Source organism: Thunnus thynnus, chromosome 18, assembly GCF_963924715.1.
Source record: "Thunnus thynnus chromosome 18, fThuThy2.1, whole genome shotgun sequence".
Classification (NCBI taxonomy): domain Eukaryota; kingdom Metazoa; phylum Chordata; class Actinopteri; order Scombriformes; family Scombridae; genus Thunnus; species Thunnus thynnus.
The window spans coordinates 9,731,522-9,754,585 of NC_089534.1; the positions used below are offsets into that span (position 1 = coordinate 9,731,522).

At 41.7% G+C, this 23,064-nt stretch overlaps 1 protein-coding gene across 5 annotated transcripts in view; it reads right to left on the reverse strand.

Annotated features, from left to right (window-relative positions):
• LOC137168930 (neurexin-3b) overlaps window positions 1-23,064 on the reverse strand; it is a 293,090-nt gene that overhangs the window by 34,742 nt on the left and 235,284 nt on the right. For all 5 annotated transcript variants that reach the window (XM_067571794.1, XM_067571797.1, XM_067571793.1 and 2 more), the window contains one exon: window positions 8,023-8,194. In XM_067571794.1, coding sequence (XP_067427895.1) covers window positions 8,023-8,194 — 172 coding nt within the window. The remainder of the gene's footprint in view (window positions 1-8,022; window positions 8,195-23,064) is intronic.

Sequence of the window (23,064 nt, forward strand, 5' to 3'; positions counted from 1 at the left end):
ATGTCACTCAGTACCCAGGTGGGAAGGTATTTGGAGGAGAGCAGGAACTGGCACACTGTTGTTTATAACACAACTGAAAGGGCAAAGATGCATAATTGTGAGAAAAAAGCCTTCTGAAAATGGGTCAAGTTTGGGTGCTGGAATTCTACCAGGTGATTGATCTTTGGCGACGTCATGCATACACACACCTATGGCTATCCAGTTGACTGAGGGTGCGACCTTTGCGTTGCTACCCGTAATTGTTTTGGAGAGTTGTGTTTCATATTCTTTGTGGTATTTTGGCTCAGATTTATGCTGCACGCCTGATTTCGAACTGCACTGTTCTCAGCTGGTGATTAAAATTGAACAAAAGGAGCAAACGCGCCGCAATTACATGAAACCACATACTGAATGTTCCAAAGCAGTTAGGTAACTCATAAGAGGGTCTCAATTTCCTTTTCCTCTCTTAAGTCTTGATCTTTCTATCATTCCCTTCTACTTTTCGTATTCAGAGCAAAAAAAAAAACAGCCAAGTGCTCAATTTACAGCCAGCTGGGCAGGAGTATATGGCTGCAAGGGAGCTCAAGGAGCTAAAGGACTGTGTCTGCAGCGTGCCAGCAGGTTAATCAGCTACTAGCAGGACTCCCTCCCCATCCCTTTGATCTCAAGCAGGTTTCAGGTGGCAGCCAAATACACTCTCCTCTGAACAAGGGCCACAGAGGGAGGCATGATGGTCGTATGTGAAACCACAAAACAGACGGAACAGTTACGAGTTTGGGCGAGTAGGGTTAAAGGACGGGGTGGAAATGGGAGGAGAGGGGGGGATATTCAGCATCTACAAACTGCAATTTCTCCAACTTCTTTCTAGTTTATGTCTCTTGCTGAACTTCCCAAAGCTGGGAAGTTTTGGGAAGAATCTCATTCTGTTATTTAGCTGAAATGAAAACATGTATGAAACGAAGAGAAGAGGGTATAAGCTTGCTGTGCATTGCTAATGGTGCGGTCTCAGGTATAGCTCTAACGTTGTTCTGGGTGATTAATGAGGTGACAATCCCCCTGTAATGAATACACCACAAGCTAATTGTCCAACTAATGAGAAAAATCTCTCTAGTTTGTCAATTTGATATTCAATTTCTAAAGGTGACTCAAGAATGGATGACCTTGCCAATAAAAGCACTATTGTTTATTATAAAATCACTCTGCCTTCAAGGTTTGTTTTTTTCCTCTTCAAAGTGAAGTGGACAGATATTTCCTCGAAGATTTTTCATCAGCCTTTCAGTACCGCAAAGAGGAAAGTGCAATTGAGGACTATTATGGATTTGATATTTTGTCACTGTCACAGTGCCCATTTTGGTGCAACCTAAAATCTATATTATGGTTTTTGGGTCACATATTGTTCAACCTAGATCCCTATATATTGACTAAATTTTAATAATGTGTTTTATATGTAAACTTTGTTTATTTCAGTTGCTTTCTATCATGGCCAAATTTCCCTTTTCTTGATATTTTATTAATCATTTATTATTTACTATTATTTAATTTAGTCAAACCCATGAAATAACATGCAAATGGTGTCTTAAAAGTCCTATGAAATGACATTGTTACTTAAAGTAATGTTAAGTTAAGTGCACTACTTGTTGTTTTTCTGTTGCAGCCTCACTTGGTCTGGTATAACCAGCAGATTGTGGTGTTGTAGCTATCTACCATGTATTACTGTGACATTATTTATTGGTCAATGTGTACTGGACTTTCTTTTGCATATTTATTATGTTGTATATATTAATTAAAGATATATTTAGGGTGATGTTTTAACATCTGTCCAGGGACAGACAGATTAAAATTACCCCCCTAAGATAACTCTGCCTCATTTGGTTTTTTTTTTCCTGGTGATCAATAAAGATCGTATCTGTCAAATGAACTAATAAAATAAATATAAAAAAAGAAATACATTTACTGACTTTATATCTCTTCCTTGTGCTAGAGTTACACATTTACAACTATTTCTTTATTGTCACTTATTCCCAGAGTTGCTGCTGTTAAGCAGAAGTTATACGAGATCACTTTAAGTGTGTACCAATCGACTGTCAGTTAATTAAAGGCAGTTTAATTTTATAGCACCGGCAGAAAGGAAGGACTTAAAAAATTTAGATGACTTAATTGGTTTTACTTAGTAGTTACACCTACTAGTGCAGCATTAGGTCACCGATGAAGAGGCACTGTTTTCTGAACATTTTTTAGAATATTTTTCTTGTATTTTTGGGGCATTTTTATGCCTTTATTTGAGAGACATAGTAAAGAGATGACAAGAAACAAAAGTAACCAGCCAGATGTGAACCATGGACATTGCAGGTCATGGTCAGCACCTTAACTCCTAGGCCAACAGGATGATATATAACAACAATATATAACAAAATATTTGTCCCAATACACATTATCTACAACCTGCTTAGGCCTACATTACTGCATAGGATGGCTGTGTTAATTTTTGGCTGTTTTTTTCTATCTATATACAGTTTGTAGCCCTAATACATGCCATTTTTTTCTCCCAGCCAAAACAATGTCTAAATGTTTCCCTTTCGGTGGCAGCTATTCAGTCAACACAAACACTGGCACGGCGACAGTCATCTGCTGGTTTGTCGCCTCGTTCTATTCAGTTTGCTTGCCAGACTAATCTCACTGGGGTTCCATCACAGGGCCAGTGCTGAGAGCGCATCAAAACTGTGAAAATGGCTACCGTGACAGGCTCCTGGCATTCTCTCCATTTGGGGATGATGAGTACATTTGATATACTGTGGCCCTGTCCAAAAATCATCATTCCACAGCTCAACTCCACAGCTAGCTGTTGCAGCCCCTGGTTATGAATATCCTGTACCACCCACCTCCTTTCCAATCTACACTTTACTTTCATCTCTGTCTCTCCTTCTCTCTCTCTGGCTATTTATCTACCCAAGTTTCTTACGATTTTCTCTTTCTCCTCAGCTGTCCACTGCTCCTTCATCTGTTCCCTGCTATTCTCTTTCCCTCTGTCTCTCACAATGCAATCAGCCCTCCTTGCTCTTCTTGGCTGAATCGGACCTCTTCAGCCACGGCCACAATTCTGATATCATTTATCTACTTTTCACTCACTCACCGTTTCATTTCTCTTCTTCTCTACCTATCTATCTGTCTACATGTCAGCTCTTTGTCAACTTATTCCTGTCACCTACTCCATTAAATGCATCTGTATTCCCTCAGTGACAGCGTTTCTTTTCTATTCACCCGTGTCCCTCTGTTTCTCCTGCTTGCTTTCCCTCTATCCTCCCTTCATTCTCTCTAAGATGTCAGACAAAGCCAGGGAGTAAATTCATCATTTATCTGGTCGCTCTGAAATTTATGGTGTTGAAAGGATGAATTAGACTGGCGACTTCTACACTCAGCTTAGTCTGAGTTCTGAGAGCGACAGAGATTGTGTCTCAGATAGGTCTAATCATGTTTGGCCTTGGGGACGCGTGGGGATTTATCTCGCTCCCGAGGAATTGTTTTGTCTGTATTTCAAGACAAAGATTGGCAGATATATTGAAACGGTGCTACTCATTGTGCCTGTTTCAAGTTGTGGGAGCTGTGTTCGACTTCTGAAAATGAACACAAGGCCATTCTCGTCATGGCCAAACCTCTTGTAGCCACCACAAATGATGGAACACACACACACTTTCCCCGAGGCCCAAGGAGAGTAGTTAGGCCAATGGTCACTCATCTGAGACAATGCCTGAACCTCAGCCAGCTCAAGACAAACTGTGATGCACAATATCCGCACTGGCTCGGTCTACTGATTCTTTGATTCAAAGATTCAAACTCACGCAAAAAAGATCATGTAATCCAAAATCAAAGAGTACAGGGGATTCAGTGTGTTATATAAGGAAATTAGAACCCTCTCACAAAACAAAGACAAGCCCCTGCAGTAATGTGGGCTACCGCAAAATGTACACGGGATTGTAGGAGAGATGCACGGCCCTGATGAACACCGACTGGAAAAGGATGAGAAACATGGATAAAAAGGAATTTGAGGACAAAAAAAGAATGGAGATCTGAGAGGGCACTGTTCAAGGCGGAGAATAATTAGAGAAAAGGAAGAGACAAAACAGTCCAAACACACACACACACACACACACACACACAGAAACAAACACAAGACACATAAAACATGACAAACACAACGCCCACACACAAACTGAACACACGTACAGTAAGCTGCAGGAGCCTGATGGAAATGCTGCTGTATGGGATCAGTGTGGGTATATTGTTTAATGGAACAATAGGTGTGTGAATCACAGGAGTCCTTTTCTGTATTTTTCCCTAATATTGTCAGCATTAAACCGCACAATTTTTATTTGCAAATCTGTTTTGTGGAATTTGCTGTGGGCACAACAAACCAGGTCTGACTCCAGCCGGCAATCTGAAGGCCATCTCTTTCTCTCTCTCCCAATTAGTTTTGGCTTCTGTGCTGTGAACCTTCAATGAAGGCAAAAAAAGAAAATTTAAAGAAAGTTAAAGGATAATTCATTTTTTATTACAACTTGGAACTTATTTTTGTAGCATCGGTCATCATTTCTGTCAGTTATGATGACTCAAAGCTGCTACGACAAATAAACAATAAGAAGTCAATACAATCTGACAGGTTTTAAACAAGCCAACAGTAAACCGTTTGCATCGTTCATTCAGTTCTGTATTACATTCAAATTCAAATATTTTCAGTATCTCCAAATCAGGCACTATGTTACGGACATAGTGTCATAAATTCCTGATTTCAAGCAGTGAGTGTCAACATTTGCTTCACTGACTCTGTTTCCTCTGACTACAAAAGAGAAGCCGAGACAATGACTTGAATAAATAAGAGCTCAGGGAAGATCCGATGTCTCAGGTTCATTGTTTCTCTACACCCGTTATATATTAAATCAATATAAGAAAATGTATAGACTCCATTACTCAACGACAAAATTGTTCGCATCACTTGCCTCAGAATGCAACAAGTGTACCTCTGCTAAAGGGTGGCTGTCACATCTTTTTAGGTATCACTTAACTTTATACAGTTTTTGAATTTGTAATAATTTAATGGTTCTCAAAAGCCCACTTAAGAGACATTCTGCCCAAACCCAACACACAGAATAGATCTGAGAAAAAATGGAGGCCTTTTTTTGGCTCAATGTAGTATTACTCCACATTCATAATATATACATACCTGGCATTATTAGGGCCTCACACCTGTGTGGCTATATGATACTCAACATGACCCACAGTACTTGTTTGTGTCACCTACCCCTAGCTCTTGAGATGTACAGAAAGCACTGTGATAACCTCTTAAATGATGGCTTAGTTATGTTATCCTTTCAGCTGTCTGGCAGCATTTATATGAGTTTTCTTCTATCTAGTTTCATTTTTTTTCCTTTTATGTGTTTTTTCAATATATTTTGAAATTGCTGAATTAAATAGCAGGCAAACAGTTTAGCCAGATTATCTAAAGCACTTCATCTGGAGGTAAGAACAAAAACGAGCACGCCTGAAATGTCGGTAATAATCTCCCATTGGACAAGGAAACTGTGTGCCATCAACTGCAATAAGTACAGGAGGTTGAACTGGAAAGTTGTTCCGCAAACTGTGATAAATGATATAGTTTGGGTTATAATCTAGTTAGATTTACTGTTGTTTTATCCTCCAAATAAATTGAGCTAACCTGGAGGTTTGTTTAAAATCTATATGATCTGACTACTCATGTTTCTTGCCCGGTGTTGCCACAGTTCCAGCTGAATTTGGTGATGTTACTATGACTGTTAGAAACAATGGCGAATTCTATATATATATAAAAAAGAGCCAAGTTGTAATAAAACACACACGCACGGTGTAAAAAAATCTCCTACTGCCATATAAAGTAGATCCAAACGATTGTATACTTAGGTGGGCCAACTTTGCAAACACCGCTGTTGAGATGTCCAATTTTCACGCCCCAGGCTGTTTTGCAAGCAGCTTTGACTGACAAGCAATCCACCACCACCTTTGTCCTCACCTATTCCCTACCAGGGAGAGAGGGCATGCCCAGTAACAGTTTATTGAACGGCCTGAGAGCCTTTCGGCGGCTTCTGCCTTCAAGTTAAGCATTAGGAGAGTGAGAAAGCAGTCGATGAGTCTGCACCCTAACATGTAATTACTCATGAGATGACAACACCCTTACAAGGGAGGGAGGGGGAAAAAAATCAATCATCGTTGAATTACTATCACTGAGTGTCCTGCAAATTACCTGTGCAGAAGAGAAAAAGAAATCACCAAGCATTTGATCCTCTAACTTCAACTCCATTCCAAGACAATGGCAGACGGACAGAAAAGGGAACAAACCTCAATAGGATCACTTGGAAGGAATCCAAGGCTAAAAAGTCTCTATGTTGTGCACTGTTTAAACCGAGAGGCAAACCAAACAACCATTTAGCAGTGATTTCTGAATGGATGTTGGCTGTGGCTCATTGATATTGACAGACGTATTGATAGAAGGTTGAGAAAACAGCCATTGAATGCTGATGCAGAAGGCAGTTTGAGATAATTGCGAAGGCGGTAGGGGTTGAATTGCTATCTGAAATTACTGCCCATTAAAGATGGAGCATAATTGAATTATTGTGTAATACAAGGCCCGAGATCTGAGGGAGCCTGACAAAAATGACCTCTGTGCAATGATGCAGTCACATTTGTCCGATCAGGTGTATACCTTCAATGAATGTTTTCCCACATGTGAGTGTGACTGTGTACGTGACCGAGACATCACCGGCGTGTGTATGTGTGCGACATGTAATGGAGTTTCTCAGTATTTTTCCAGCATTAGTGTGGCTGAAACGCAGTTATGAAACCCGTCTAACTTTATCCGGTTAAAGAAAAGCGAAAGAAAGCCAACGGCAAAAGAAAGCCAGAGACAGAAAAGATTAACATCACCTGTGCTGGCATTGAACCAAACCAAAACAGCGTGCCAGGTCACGCCAGGAGAGGATGCTGCCCTGTCCTTGGTTGAGGCATGCAACTAGAAGCATGCTGTAGGGCTGCTGAGACATAGGGCTGAGAAGTGAAAGGGATCAACTGCTATTTGTTTGCTCTTACCATTGATTAGCATCAGCATTTTTTGCACTGTTTTTCTTTTTTTTTTCCTGGAGCATGGAAAAAGCCTATTTTAGCTAGAGAAGGACAGTTATTCTTGGACACGTTCCTGTTCACGTTAGCTCCACATATGGTAATGTAAAACTATTTAATCTTCAGCATTGTCTATTTATTCTACATCTGTTTTCTGCTTGCTGGCATGAAGACACAGATATCAAAAACCAGGAGAGCCAACTCAATTTAATGGACTGGTAAGTAGAAGCTGGAGTGGATTTTTGCTTCCTTCCCTCTCTCTCTCACTCTTTCCCTCACTCTCTCACCCAGCTAGCTGAGCGGCACATCTCTGTTCCAAATGAAGGGAGTGCCTGAGCCTCCAAATGGAGTGGGCTCTGTTTGATGACCCTATTTGTATTCTGCTGCTGTGCTGCTTCTACTGACCTGAGAATGAGAGATACAGGCAGGCGGCAGCTTTATCTGGCCAACAGGCCACCCTTGGTTTCTGCTTCTATACTCTCCTTGCTTGCCCACCAACCAAATGCCTCTTGGAGCCTTTCAATCCCTTTCCCTGAAAAGAACTAGCCAGATGTTGCACAGTTAATACCTCTTGCAAGACAAAAGATTCTAGCTTGGTGTGCTTTTCTCCTGTGGAGTCAGGTGTGAGGGCATGAAAGGAGGGGAGTTTTTGAAGCTTGATTCGCCACAAGAGCATAGCGTGTGCCAGCTAATGTGACTGTATGCCTCTTAGTTTGCTCCCAGGATCTGAGATGCTTAACTCAGAGCAACAGGAAAAAGGTAGTCTGTCTGTATAAGCTCTATTTGTCTTCTTGTTGGTGCCCTTGGATTAAACAAGTAGGTGGTGTCCAGTGGTTTTAAAACTCTAATTTTACTCTAATTCCTTAAGAAGTTTATCAGACACAGGATGGAGAATGGCAGTACCTGTGGGAAAGTGCTCGTTGACTGGCCAGTTGTCCACCTGCAAGGTGGCGTTGCCTCCGTTCCTGGTGAATCGAACCAAATGGTATTTACCATCGTTTACTGCTGTGTTCATCTCCTTAACACTGATGTCCACTGTCCCAATGTTGAAAGTCACACCTACTTTCCCTTGCTCCTGGAAAAGACACAAATAGAAGAGAAATGTGTTAGAACAAACCTTTATATTTATATGTTATTATATACAGCACCTCACTGAACTGGCAACTGCCATACAATGGTAAAGTGAGCACTACTTCTCAGTAAGTGTAAGTCATATCAAATCTGTCATGATTGTCAAAACTAGATGAATTTGAAAATTTGAACGGCTACTGTACCAAGATTCCACCTATTGTTGTGCAGTAATGAATTAATTATACGATAAACTAACTGTAAAAAGTTCAATAAAGCGACTTGGATGAATGCACCCGGCTGGTGCTAATGGTGAACTACTCAGAGAACCTGAGGACGCTAGTGCGCTACGCTTCATTATACCACTGTAATGTGATGAAAATAGGCTGCCAGCAGAGATTGTAATGATGAGTAATGCTCCGTGCAGCCTGTCGCTGCAAAACTGGCAGGACAGATGCCTTTTCTGCTGTGGTCCTTACAAACTGTAGGAATACCATATGTTTTGTTTAGCTCCTACTGCTAAACCCGATATACCATGTCCATAAATCGTGATCCCTCCCCATCATTCCCTGACTCCACTCCCCTCGACCCCACTAATTTTCATGAGCTGCCAGTGTGTTTTATTGTGACTGCTTGCGTATTCATGGGCATGTAGGCGTTACAAGCAAAAGGTTTTAGAGCGGAGGCAGGGCTTGAGTGAGCAGTGATGGGGAAGGGCTGTGTTTTCTGTGTCATTTGTTTTAATCCCCCACAGGGAATCTCTCAGTGTAATTACCTACTTTAGAAGCCTGGAGCAGAGGGACCGTTTCTAATAACAAAACCAAAATTAGGAAGGCTTGCACAGAGGGCAGACACATATTGTTAATTGATCAACAGAGACACTGGCCCTGCGTGGTTATCTGTTACTATACAGACCTTGATAATGTCGAGATGAACTTGACAGCACTCGTAGGCATGAAAGCATTGTAAGATTTGCTGCAACTTAAATGACATTTAACATTTAAACCTGCTGACCTCTATTCAATGTTTAATACTGTAGAAGAGCTTTTAATAAGGCCAGCCTATGCTTAACTGAGTCCATCATGCTTTTATGTTTTACTCAAATATAGTTAAAGAATATAATATTAGAATACTGAACCACAAATTATTACAGCAAGCTGCAGTGCACAGTGATAAATGAAGTGTGTCATTTTATTGATACTGGCATGGCCTTAGACTTTTAGTTTTGTTCTCTGGCAATACATTTTTGCTGACTTAGTTTACTCTGCATCTTTCCTGTATGTATACAAAGGGAAATAAGTACACATGAGATCAATAAGGAACAAATATTAGCTTTTAAATCAAGTTTGTTCCTACCTTTCTACTCCTTAAGTAGAACACCTAGAAAACCTTGGAGGACACCACACAGCTCTCTTTTCATTTCTCTAAATTAGGATCCCCTTTTTGTTGCTAAGCATCTTCCTAAAGTGCAAGGGGGCAGGAGTATATTCTTGTCTTGATTTAAGGTACGGTGTATCCGAGTTGTCCAGAGCATGCACTAAAATGACTTTGTGTGCATGGTAACCCGGCAGTGACTGTAGTTTCCTAGACAAGTCCTTTTAACTGCCAAGGCGGTATGAGGATCTGCACTGTATTCAATGCCTTACTTGTACTTACAGTTAAAACATTCTTTGTCTATTCATGAAAAGAGATACGGCACAGCATTACAGTGTGCCGAGTCCATAATGCAAGGAACGACAGAGAAGCTCTCCTCTGTGACAATCTCCAGCTTGCCTAATAATGGAAAAAGAATGTCACCAAAGACATGAGAAAGCCATCTCCTAAAAGCCGTGGTAGGGCTCAGAGTGGGAGTCAGACGAGCAGAATATCTAAATGCGCACTTAATGTCTCAGTCAGAGAGCCTGTAAATGGGCTGTTAATTTAAGTAGCTGTCATTAAAACTTAGAGCAACAGACAAATGCATACAATAAAAGCGCGTGTGCACAAGTGAACGGGCACGCATGCAAATACACGTTAATCCTTGCACCTAGACAGGCTAAGTAAGCGCACACACACACACAAATATGTTGATGATTTAATGTGACAAGGTGATGTTCAGTGTGTGTGTTGTACCGTGAAAAATACTACTAAAGCATCCTGGCCCTCCTGACTAATGACAGGACCTTTCCCCAGTACGAAAAAACAACATGTCTGACGGCCTGAGCGCATACAAAGCACATACAGACACATCAGTACTAGTACATCCACTGTGACCTTCAGAGGCTCTGGCAGCCCCGGCTCTCCTGTGTAGTCGCATCAAAGCCACATCACCGACCCACTAATACCTACAAACAAAGACAGATCGTCACCCCCCTGGCCCTGGTACAAACAAACAACAAAACACAACAATTGTACACCCCTGTAACCGTTGCTGGGTGCCTCCAGGCTGTGTGCAGAGAGGGGAACAGTGTGTGGTAGTGCTACGCAATGGCAAAGCTCCCTCTCTCTTCCCTTTTTTCCTCTGCATTACCCCTGTTGTCCGGCTCACTCCCGCCTCCGCCACCCACCTGCCTGCCCACCCCCGCGCTGCAGCAATATTTGATTGACAGATCCAATTACGTTTTTTATTGGCCTGTCGCTCGCAAGGCGGGAAGGCACTTCATTGTCTCCTGAGCAAAGGGGAAAAAATGGCTATTGTTCTCTTAGTGGAAAAGATGATGGCCACTATTCCAGGCGTAAACAAATGATGCGCGGAGAATCACTTCCAAACTCACACACTTGAATGCAAACAGACACCGAAATACACACACACACACACACAAAGTCGTAGAGCGTAACCTTGCGCTAAAGAATCTTTGTTTTAGTTGCGTCACATGGCAAAAAATACAAAACAGTGTCCAAACATTCAATCAGTTAAGCGCTAACTCTCAAAGCAAACACTCAAAATATGAAATTGCAGTAGGGAAAGTGGTAATTTACTGGTATGATGTGCTAAAGCCCTTTTATAGTCTAACATGCCCCCACACTCTCTATTTAATGCCAATCACAAGCACCGACTGTTTTACTGCAATAGGAATAGAATAAGATTATGCTGGCAGTTTGTTTGTGTGTCACTTAAGTGTACAGTATGTGTGGGCATGTTGTGCTCACGCTCTGTGTAACTAAGACTGATAAATGTAATTCCAGCTAGCAACCCCCCCTCCATCCCCCCACCCCTCCCTCACCCCTCTTCTCCAGTGCTGCAAGCTGGCCCGGGCTTGGCACGAGGAGCTCCAGTGGTCCCACGTGACCCGGCGCACACTGACATCAGTAATCAGGCCCGCTGCAATCCAATTCAGGGCCGATCAATGCCTCCAACACATGGAGCGCCGCGGGCAGAGTGAAAGAGAGAGAATCACTCAGAAAGCAGTGGTGGGCGATCCTGCAGACAGCCATCACAGCCCTCAGCAGACAGCTGCTGTACAGGGGACAGGCTGCTCACAATAGACACCATCCCCACCTCGCTGAATGGTCATTCTGCTAAGCCACAGGCCCAGACAGATACATACATCTGAAAGCCATTTTATAGAGGTGAGATTGGTAGAATTAGCACATTTAGCTCTGCTGGGAAGGGAAAAAAAGCTGACAATAGAGGTATGGATACAGAGAAAAAAATGGATACATTTATGTGGTTGTGTGCCAGATATCCTCTGTAAGAATATGCATTGAAAGCACTTTAAGGTCAGAGAATGTTATTAAAGTGGGAGTTTTTCCCCCCACAAAGGTATTGCATTGCAATCAAACCTTGATTGAAATCTGGTACGAGCAAAGAGTAGTTGTAGTGGGATGAGTCCAGTGGATCTATATTAAGTCTCAGTTGGGAGGGAAGAAGATCTGATAGCAAGAATGTGAACATGTCCCATGGTGGGAGTTTAAGTTACATATCCATCCTTTCATCTGACATCAGCGCTCAAGTTAGCTTTTGCGGTCAGGGGCCATCAAAACTGGATCATGGAAGCAGTGGAAGTAGAATCAATAGACTGGAGAAGCTAAGACAACGTGAGACGCGGTGGATTGATGCACCTGGCCTTCACAGTGCCAAAGCCATTTATCGTCAGTAATTGACAGAGATAACTCATAGACGGTGCAGTGATTTGTAGCTGTCTGTTCTTATGCGCATCAGGTTCTAGAGTAAGAAATTTGCTAAAGGGTAGGATGTTAGAGGCTGTTGAGAAGAGGTTTGTGTGCGCTGGCCTTTAGTGAGAGTAATTTCTTCTTGAACAGAATGTACTGACAACTCGACAGGCCCTGGGCTACACGAGAGCCTGGCATATTTGTTGCGGTCTTGAAATTGTGTAACACAGTTGGTGAGATTGAAAGCCTTAATTACAGAGAGAATGTCACTCTTTGAATCAATGAATTACATGGATCACTGTTACAAACAAATATACAACGTGTACTTCCAAACAAGTTGTGGATTTCTGGATAAAACATTTGAGGACTGAAAATGTGACAATACCTCTTTTGGTATCTAGCAATGCAAAATGTTTTTGTTTAATTTGTCCAGGTTTTAACATAGAAGATCTGTCTCTGAGATTACTGTCTCAACCCCAATTTGATGGCAAATCAAATTTAAAGAATAAGGCTAATATAACGCTTGAAAACCAAAACCAACAATGTACTGATTGAATTAAGTAAGTATGTATGTGTATCCAAAGCCTGATATACTGTTGCGTATTCTTCTGTGCCATAATGACATCCACTGTTGTCCAAATACTATTAAAAACAAACCATTGCACTGGGTGACATGTTTCTTCAATAACACGCACAGTGGCACTATAGTTCATTTTGAGTCAATCTGACGTACACAGTCTTGCTGGTGTAAATACTCACTAGAGGACCAAATGTGTAATGATCCACTGCAGGAAAATAGTCCCCAGCAAACGCACTATTTACTCCGGTCTGAGTAAAAACTAACGTTGCTAAAAAACTACAGTGCCCAACTGAGGTTATTAAAAAAACCAAAACATTGGCAATTGGCATGGAGTTGAGTGGAATAGACAGGTCAGGGACGTCAGGAGGTACTGGACAAATGCACTGTTTTTTGTTGACCATAAGACAAAACATACATAACACATACATAAGCATTACATAATACAGAATTATATAATACAGAATTACATAAGAATTATCTTTTAACTTGAGGTGCTTACAGAATTGAATTATTTCTTTAAATTCAATAGCTATGTGTCTCACTAGGCCTCTACCAAATTCTTATTACTTCAGGTTTTGAGGATGTATTGTGTTCACACTGGAAAAGTGACAAAATAAAGTATACTCGAAGCAGCTGAAACGCATATTAAATTTGGCCAATTCTTGAGTGGGCTGTTGATGTGCACTGTTTTCTCTCATAAAGAAAATGGAAGAGCTGCTCATAGCTGGAAAATCATTGGTGGTAGTTAGACAGCTCCATAAAAATCTTGGGAAACAAAACAAAATGTATCAAATTTTAGGGAAAATATGTTGGTGTTGATTCATAAAGTTTAATTGGCAGTGATATTACAAAGTCCAACACTATCAGCACCTATTGTATCCTTTCCTATCTGGTCCACAGTATAAATGTACTAACCTTTAAAACTGTACATTATGACAAATAGTGTGTAGTATATACTGTGCATAATTAGGATGTAGTATGGATTTAGTGTTACTCTGGAGGAGGTTTCATAGGGATAATTTCTTTGGTAGAAAGCAGTTCCAACAAAAACCATCCACATTGAGGTCTGTGGATTATCCAGAGTCACCACAGCATTGATTCTGGAAAAAAAGCTGTGTATTTTTTTATTTGTAAGTGGTAAATACTGAGAGCACCACAAATTAAATTCTGTTCACCTCTATGTTATTGGTTTGGAGGCAGAAATCTCTGAGACAAATATCTCTAAAATGTGGGTAAATAAAACCACAACTATTCTCATGGCTAGAAACCACAAGAGGTAAGTGAGAAAATATGTTTTGTCAATTTAGGTGAACTGACTAATTAGGCTTTGGAGACATTAAAGTTTATAATGTAGGTGGTTGAACAAAGATGGAAGGGAGTGAAATACTTTTTTTTTAATGACATGAATAAAGCACAATTTGATATACGTGCAGCCACTCATAGCAGTGATGCAGAAGTCGTGCTGCCGGCAGACGAGGACCATAAAAAGGTGCTCGTTTTTGGAAAGATATACTCTACAATGGGACTGAATAAAACACAGCAGATATGGTTTTACTTATATAAAAGAAGTAAAAGCTGCAGGGTTCACGGTTCCTGGCTTTGCACAGTGACAGTCTTAATGCACTATTCAAATAAACATTCCTCTGAAAACTGTGAAATTCCATTAATCATTAATTGGCTCAAACGTTCATTCAGACATTCATAATCGGCTGCAGAGCTGTTGTGAGAGGCGATGTGGGAGGATACAAGGCGCAGAGGCCTGGTGCCTCTGAAATATTGATCACACCTAAAAGAACCCAGAGGTCTAACACAGGCTATATTTCACACCTGAGAGAGCCAGGAACAGCTTCATCGAATCGACAGGAACAAAATGGCTTCCGCCTCGCTTTACTTAGTGCTACTGTAGGTAATTGCTGGGCTAATATCAGTGAGTCCATTAGCCAGTTTGTTAATGCCCAGGAGTGCCAGCCAGTGTTAGCCCAGACTGAAGAGGAAGAGTCACTGCATTTTTAATACAAACACAAGCAGCAGCGTTGCCGGAGAAGGTAATGGCTTTGACTCTTACGCTCGGGCTCAATGTCAAACTCTGAGCCTCGCTCTTTGATCCTCTGCCGCAGAATATGAATCGCGCAGGGTCAGCCTTATCAATTATTTAAGCCCATCTTTCTCTATTTCCTGTTTGTCCGCTCTTGTGGCTGTAACTTGCCCTGACACTAATGGCGGACGGCCTGGTGAAAACATTTATCAATGTTACCGCAGAGTCCTCTCCGGCTCTATACTATCACTTTCAGCCTTTTGGAACTTAGAGTACTGACACTGCACTGATCCTAATCATCACTACCATACTTTACTGCGTGCGTCTTGGCTGCATCGCCTTGGTAAAGTCACCGTCCCTGAAAATAACCCTTGGTTGCTGCGTCTTGTACCGCCAATGAAACTGTGACTAATTTTAAGTTATGCAATATTTTCAATTATCATATTTTAAATTAAGCATACTTTTACTCAGGCCATGAGGATGTCCTCTGTATCCCCAATATTGTCTAGTACATTATACTCTGCACCGCCTTCCACTTTTGCATATTTGCAATTGAACATAAACCAAATATTATTGTATAGTTTGCCTTACAACTGTGATTTATGTACATTTTTATATACTTGAATTTTCATCTTTGAATTTTATATTCTTCTTTGCACACTATCCTTTTTTAGCAGAGTATGCCAACCTGCATTTCATTGCACATACCTGTATTGTATGAACATGTGATGAATAAAAGCTTTAAAAGGTTGAATGTTCAACATTAAATATTGCCATGTTTATAGAGAGCGGATCCATTCAAAGGTGAGATAATTATAATGCATTCTGCTTAATTACAAGCTTGCTGAACCACAGGAGCGTGGTAAAACTTCAGCCATGAATTTTCATCTGCCTGACCTGCTGCTTCACTACTTCATTCACACCATTACATACAACTGCAGGTTGCTCCGGCCATCAAAAACATGTAATCAGGGCAGAATCAAAAGCTCTGTGCCTCAGTGGCCCGCACACACACAAACATGCACACACGCACGCACACATACTCTCTATTACTGAGGCCATGTTCATACTCAACTTGGACTGATGTTTTGCAGCAGCTGTTTAATAGGTGCTGGGCATAAATCTTAAGTTTGATTTCATTTAATCAGTGTAAATTCAGATTTGATTTCATTTACTCAGTGCAGCTCTGCTCCAGCGTCCATCAAGGAAAAAGCAGGTTTTGTGTGACCTCACACTGTGCCGTGGTGGGCCACATGGTCCCTGCGTGCCAGGGGGCTCATTTAGAAAAAAAAAGAGTCAGTGAATGGGATTTGTGCTAGATGGAATAATATGCTGTGAAAGTCCATTAGGGACTAGGCTAATGAAATTGAAACAGCTTGGTGATCAAATTAGAATCTGTTCGGCAGATATTTAATTTAATGTGCTGCTGAATTCGAGCACTTTCTATTTGGTAGCCCCAGAATGAAACTAGCGCACAATAAATCAAGCAGGGACACAATTCATCCTACAGTCTGTCCTCCCCTCATTTTTTCTGGAATGAACAACTTTCCAATGTCTGTATTTGCGAAAAAGCCCCACACACTACATTTTCTGAATCAAAAACAGACTAACGTGTTTAAGTAGAGACAAGTGGAAATAAGTAAAAACATACCAGACTTCAACCAAAAAAAAAAAAAAAATCACAAGTAGACTTTATCTTTGACCTTTCAGTGTTTTCCCATAGAGAACACCTTCATTCACAATCTCATGCATCGCTGCAGCTGCTTTGTAAAGAGTCACGGGGTGAAATTATTTGAATAGACACACAAAAGATTTCAGCTTGTTTGAAGAGCTGCCCTCTGTATTTTGCACGCTCTCCTTACCATGTCTGGGGTAATATGCAAAGCATAACCACACTGGGAGACAGGGAAGAAGAGAAAGAGGGGGGGGAAAAAAACTCACTCAACAGTGGTTATTTCAGATAGTTGCACATCATCCCAATTGCCAAAAAGCATGGTAATTATTGGAGCAAGAGATACAGATTTTAAAATTGAGGCGGAAGGCGTGCTACAGAGACTCTTTCTAATAAAAGGGGATGGACGGAGCTGCTCTCTTGTCTTGTATGTGGTAGCCATAAACAAGGTTTTGAACATCGAGCAAAGCTTGGACTGCATTTCATTTCAGTGAGGAAAAAAAAAAAATACAGACAAAGAGAGAGACGCAGCTTCTCATCCATCTATTTATATAAACATACTATTCTGGGCACGCACTTCAGGCACAAGCAGATGGGCTGATGAATGTAAACATGCAAATATGCATGTGAACACGCACACACACACACACACACGGGTGTTTTTTTCAATTTTGTCACACGTTTGTTTTTTAAATTTTTGTCCGGTGTTGTCTCTGCACAGTGTATTAAAATTAGAAGTGCTAACACCCACTGCCTGGGAACAGGTGTTAAAATGCAAATTCTAATGGCTGGCGTCTACTGTAGACGGTGCTCTGATCCCTCGCCGGTTATGTCAGGTCTAGATCGTGGAGGGTGAAGTGAAGTAAAAGAGGGGAGGTGTTCCCCAATCACAGGAGATGATGAGGCAGAAAAAAAGGGCCCTCCTCTGTTCTCCGCCAGGGGAGACATAGTTGCCAACATTGGCGCCAAAGCTAGCTGGATAGCACCGAAAACATGCTGGCAGCAGAGGGGGTGGGTGGTCTGTTGCCAAGGGTAACCTGCCTGGGATCAAGACTCTACCCTCCACCTTGCCTGCTGAGGTGTCAGGGATGAAGGCAGAGGGAAAGGAACGAGAAGAGAGAGAAAAGACTCACAGGATGAAAGTGGACGTGTAGAAAAAAAAAAAATTCTAGGAGAAGAGAAGGGCTACGAGGTGAGGTGAAGGGAGAGCTGCAGAAAAATGATTAACTGAGAATGGAGTGCATTAGGCAGTCCGGTCCCAACCACAGTCCTTTTTTTTTCTTCTTCTTCTATCCATTTCTCTCTGTCTTTGATATTCAACTGAAGAGGAGATTCATTTTATTTTGATTTGAGACTCATTTACTTTCGAATCCATCAAGTCTCTCTGTGATAATATCAATTCATGGGTTGCTCCCGCCCACTAAGCACTGAAGACACCGATTGCTGACGTTTAAATTCACACCATTTGCAGTGTAATTGCTTCAACTTGGAAGAGATTATGATTCGCTAAGAAGATAAAGTGAACCGCAAGTTGCTATAAACACTGTTATAATGGAGCTATATTAGTGAAGCGTGTGAAATATGCAACACCTGTACGACCAACATTAACCAAAAACATCAGGTTTCAATCACCTTCCTTCCAGATTAGGAAATTATATAAACACATAAAATAAGCTTATAAAATACAATTCATTATTAAAGATAAACCAGTGGTACCCAACCTTTCTGGCTTGTTCCGCAGTTTCCCTCTAAACTTCTCCGATGGTTTCATTTAAATAACTGCTTGAGGCCCCAAAAAGGTCAAACTATCCAATATTTCACAAAAAAGGCAAAGATTAGAGAAAAAAATGAATATAAATTTGTGCATTTGTTTTTTCTTCCTCACCCAATTAATCATATCACAACCCCTCAGATTAGGAGGGGGGCTCGACCCTGAGGTTAGGAACCACTGGACTACATTACCTAACTGTATTAACGTAGTTAAAGCTAGCTCCACATCGATAAGTGCTACGTATACATTTATGCATTAGTATTAACATCATAATATATAAAAATATGTGAGTTATAGGAGACATTTTTCTGCAGAATCAACATGTTTACTTTGTACATTTTGCGGATAATATTTTAGTAGGATTGTGAATGCAATATTTTTACATTGATGTACTGGTATTTCAACTTAAGTCAATAATTTCAATACTTCTTCCGCCACTTTCTCTCAATGACAAAACCAATCACGTAGCTTCATCTGACGCCCTCTTGCTGCACGCCACACTGTAGCCCCGGGCAGATATAAACTAATGTATGACTGAGCACCTGAATGGACATAATGCAGCGGCGGAGTCAACCTCCTTTCAACTCTCCTGCGGCGATTGCTCAGAAGCCACACTGGGCAACATATGCCATCTCTGTATGCATGGCTGTCATGTCAGCTTGATACTGGTCAACAGTCCAAGTCTCACTTTATGCATTTATTCATTTCCAATTCATGACCACATCCGGTGCATTAGAGCTGTGTTAAATCAACCAGAACTGCACCAAACTCCCTGGAATGCATGAAAAGATGATGAGCTCTGATGATTGATTAAAAACATTTATAGAAGCGATTGTTTGTTGGGCTTTATCCCTACATTGTGGAGGGGATATTGTATTTAAGCATCCCCGGGGGATGAATATAGGATTGTATAAATGAGATGATTGTTTTCCATAAAAAAGTCAAATTTGGGAGTAGGTTACACCAGGGTTTTTTGAGATAAGTCAAGCCATCAGACCCCCTGCCGCTTAGCAGCATGGGGGATCTCAGCAGCTGTCTAAATGTGTCACTGCCGTTTAGAGTTACTTTCATGTATGTTTTGAGACTGAGAGGTGATATGGACAGAGGCCACAAGGGAGAGGAAGGAGGGGGGGGGGGGGGGGGGGGGGGAGAGGATATAGAAAGACAGCAAGAATGAACAAACAAAGAAACAAAACTAGCTGTGTTTAGAAGGAGAAAAGACGGAGACGGAGAACAGGGGAGTGCTGAAATGGAGACATGAATAGCCAGCACCTAAAATGGCTGAATAAACAGGAGGAAATCTAGGTCGGTCTGTCTCTCCCACTTCAAGCAATGTTGAGGCAAGTGCCCTACTTCTTGAATGCTTTGGACACTTTCAGGGCGAGCTGTCATCAGATTGAGTCTCCCCTTAAACTTCTGGATACGTTCAAGCTATAAGACCTGTCTCAAAAAAAAAAAAAGATTATGACGTATTATTTACGAACAACAACATAACGACGAATTTACTTTCACGTCTGCTCACATCCTCCTTGTGTTCTTGTTCTTCCTTGTCAATTATTTTTCGTGATTATTTTTTCCTTTGCCGTTTCGAAAAGGCATTATTTGTCATGAAATTAATTTGCCCAAAAGTAATAAGGCACCAGTCATTTTTAAAGGCAATTTTCTTCTCCATAATATGAAACTGCTGAAAGATAAGTGCATATCAAAGGCTCAGCAGATAGCACTCATTGCGGCTCCCCTCTCTCACAATTAACAGGGCTGCCTGAAGAGAGGAGGCATGAAATCTAGGTGATTGGAATGCAAGGAGATGCCAATGTAATTCTGAGAAACGCCATTAACGTTAATCAGAGGCTCCAAATGATTGATTATGCCGATGCCTTGCACGTTGGGGACCACGCATGCATGCTGATGCGTGTCGCCCGTTGTAAGCATGTCAGAGTGCATGATCAAAGAAGTCGATGCGTTTATCGCAGTGCTTTTATCTGGCTTTTTAGGATTCTAATTGCATGGGTGGGAAGATTATGATGGTTGCTGATAAACGCTATGTGCACAAACGTGAGTGATGTGATGCCAAATCCTGCCCGCGATCGCATGCATTTTTCCACATGGTAACATTATGAATGTGTCAGAGGCAGATATATGGATATAGATAAATATGTTGGCACATATATATATGTTTATCTTTTTCTATTCAGAGATAACTACATAGAGGTTCACAGAGGGCAAGAAATAAGGGAGCCGGAGAAAGTGACAAATATATTGTCTATCTTGTGAGACAGTGGGAGGTTGTTTTTAAATGTCACAGTGACTCTGAAGGTCTGTCCCAGGTCGGCCTGTGTCGCCACTCTCGAACAATACCTCAGAAGACTCATTGCTGTGTTATGCACAGGCATAAAATCACACACACACACACACACACACAGGCGCATGCAAGCTCACATAATCAGCCTCTGCCACCTTGACTACTCCAAAAGTCTCCAGAAACACCGAATTCATACTGAATGCTGTTTTCTGGGAGCACACACACACACACACACACGCTGGGATGTGTGTGTGTGTGTGTGTGTGTGTGAGAGAAGGTAAACTCAAGCGGGAGGGTGCGGTTTTAAAGGAAAGCGCTAACGTCATCTGGAATATCTTTTTCCTTTTAAATACAAAGTGGAATTTTTCTTCAAGGGTGCCTTAACAATTTGACCAGTGTTTGCTGAGGAGAAAGAGACAAAGAGCGGCGCGGTCTGACAAAAAACACATAACTGCGGAGGCTTTCAAAAGCAATTTTGCCTTCGCTAATGTCTTGCGAGCAAGCTGTACTCCAAAGGAATTAGGGGAGATAAAAGCTTGTTCATGCATGGACTATAGTGTGCTTAATCGAAAGCCAAAAAGCAAAGAGGCGACGAATAGTTCAGATGGTTAGTCTGGCCCTCCTTTAAGACCTAAACAATCTTCAACAGAGTGAAAGAAGGAGAGATTGAGAAAACGAGTACAGAGAATGAAAACAACACCGCCTGCTGCTTCCTACCCCATCTGTGTTCACCACAGTAGAGCAAACATTACTCACTCTTTCTTTTCACCTCCCGGTTCCCCTGCCCCACTAACAAAACCGCCCACCCGCCACCATCTTCTTCTTCTTCTTCTTTTACCAAAGCTGTATGGAAACTAGATGCTGCCTCCTTCCCTCTGCCAGATGCTGCAGAGACTCTGAGCCAAGTCAAGCACAGTGGGTGTCTGTCATTTCGGGCTCGCTGTCGGGTGAGTTTATCTGTCATAGAAGGCGTCCTTACACCACCGCCCCTGAAGGGAGATTAGACACACTGCACTGACTCTCTCTACCTCTATCTATCTCTGTTTTCCCTCTCTCTCCATATCTGTAGCTCTTGTCTGTTGCTCTCTTTCCCCATCAACATTCCCTCTCTTTCCTGTCTATGCCCTCTATCTTATTCTCTACCTCTCCCTCCTCTTTCCCTCCCGCTATTTGTCAGTATGCGCTCCACTGAGCCAGGACTGTGAACAGGTTACAGTAGTCGAGAGGGGAGGTCCGCCATGATCAGCCATGCGAGACACAGATGGGCCTCCTTGTCCATTCAGCAAGACTGTTGACACAGGTTATAGCATAAAAATGCTCATGATGTATTTCAATCCCTCCTGTCCGCTGTAGTTGACAGCAAAGCTAGTGAAATAATGTCAGATACTGCTTTGCTACAATGTCAAAAATACACAGCTGTCAAAATCAATCTTTTTTGCGCCTCAAGTTGCCGGCGAGGTTCGGGGAAGATTTCTGCATAACGTTTATAAAATTTTAACCTGACTTTCATGAGTTTAGCGCCGCGAGTCTTTCTTTGCAATAGTTTGGTTACTAAATAGCCATCCAGGAATTTAAAACTTGTCAAAGAAATCAACTATAAAAAAAACTTACACTGCAGGCAGTTAGACAATAATTGCAGAAACGGCAAATTCACAGTATCCATACAGTAACTATAGTCTGTAGGCACAAGAAGCTCAAATAAACTAAAGCCAAACCAAGTTTAATCTCATCCCTGCCAGCACTGAAGAAGACATTTTTCATAGTGAATTTTATAATTAGAGTGTTATCCAACTTGTGCTATCCCCCGAGTGGCAGCATTGGCACACAAGTGGAGAAGGCCCCTTGGAGGCTTTTCCGAGCAAAAGGCATATGTAATGAGTCATGAGGTCCCTCTTCGCTCCAAATGACATTAATTGCTGTCCAGGCAGAAGCCTGCTGGAAAACGGCCAACACATGCGCAGGTTAGGGCAATTCAACACTGGGAAGACTGCTGAACAGCCACATCTTATTTTTCTTAAAACACGCGTGCAATTGCATCATGTGTATGCCACGAGCGGTCATTTATCAAAAACCATGTGAGTGTTATCAGAGGGAAAAGAAAATATGATGAATACAGTATTTTTTTTAAGTGAATACGCCACGGCTGCTTTTTTCCTTCTCTTCTGTGGCCATTCTGGCACGTTCCAGCCAAGACATGAATGAATTAAAGATAATGTGGGAAGAATGAATTAACCATGTTCTCTTCAGCCTTCAAACCAACTTAATCAAAGGGGGCCTGTGAAATTCAGAGAGTGGAGGGAAGGGGGGGGCGGAAGGGGGGTCAAGAGAGCTGTGCTTTCACCCATGTCCATCGTCTTAACATCTGTCACCTTTGTGCTGACTCATACTGTCATGGCCATAGGCTTAGATCTTACAGAGGGCACGG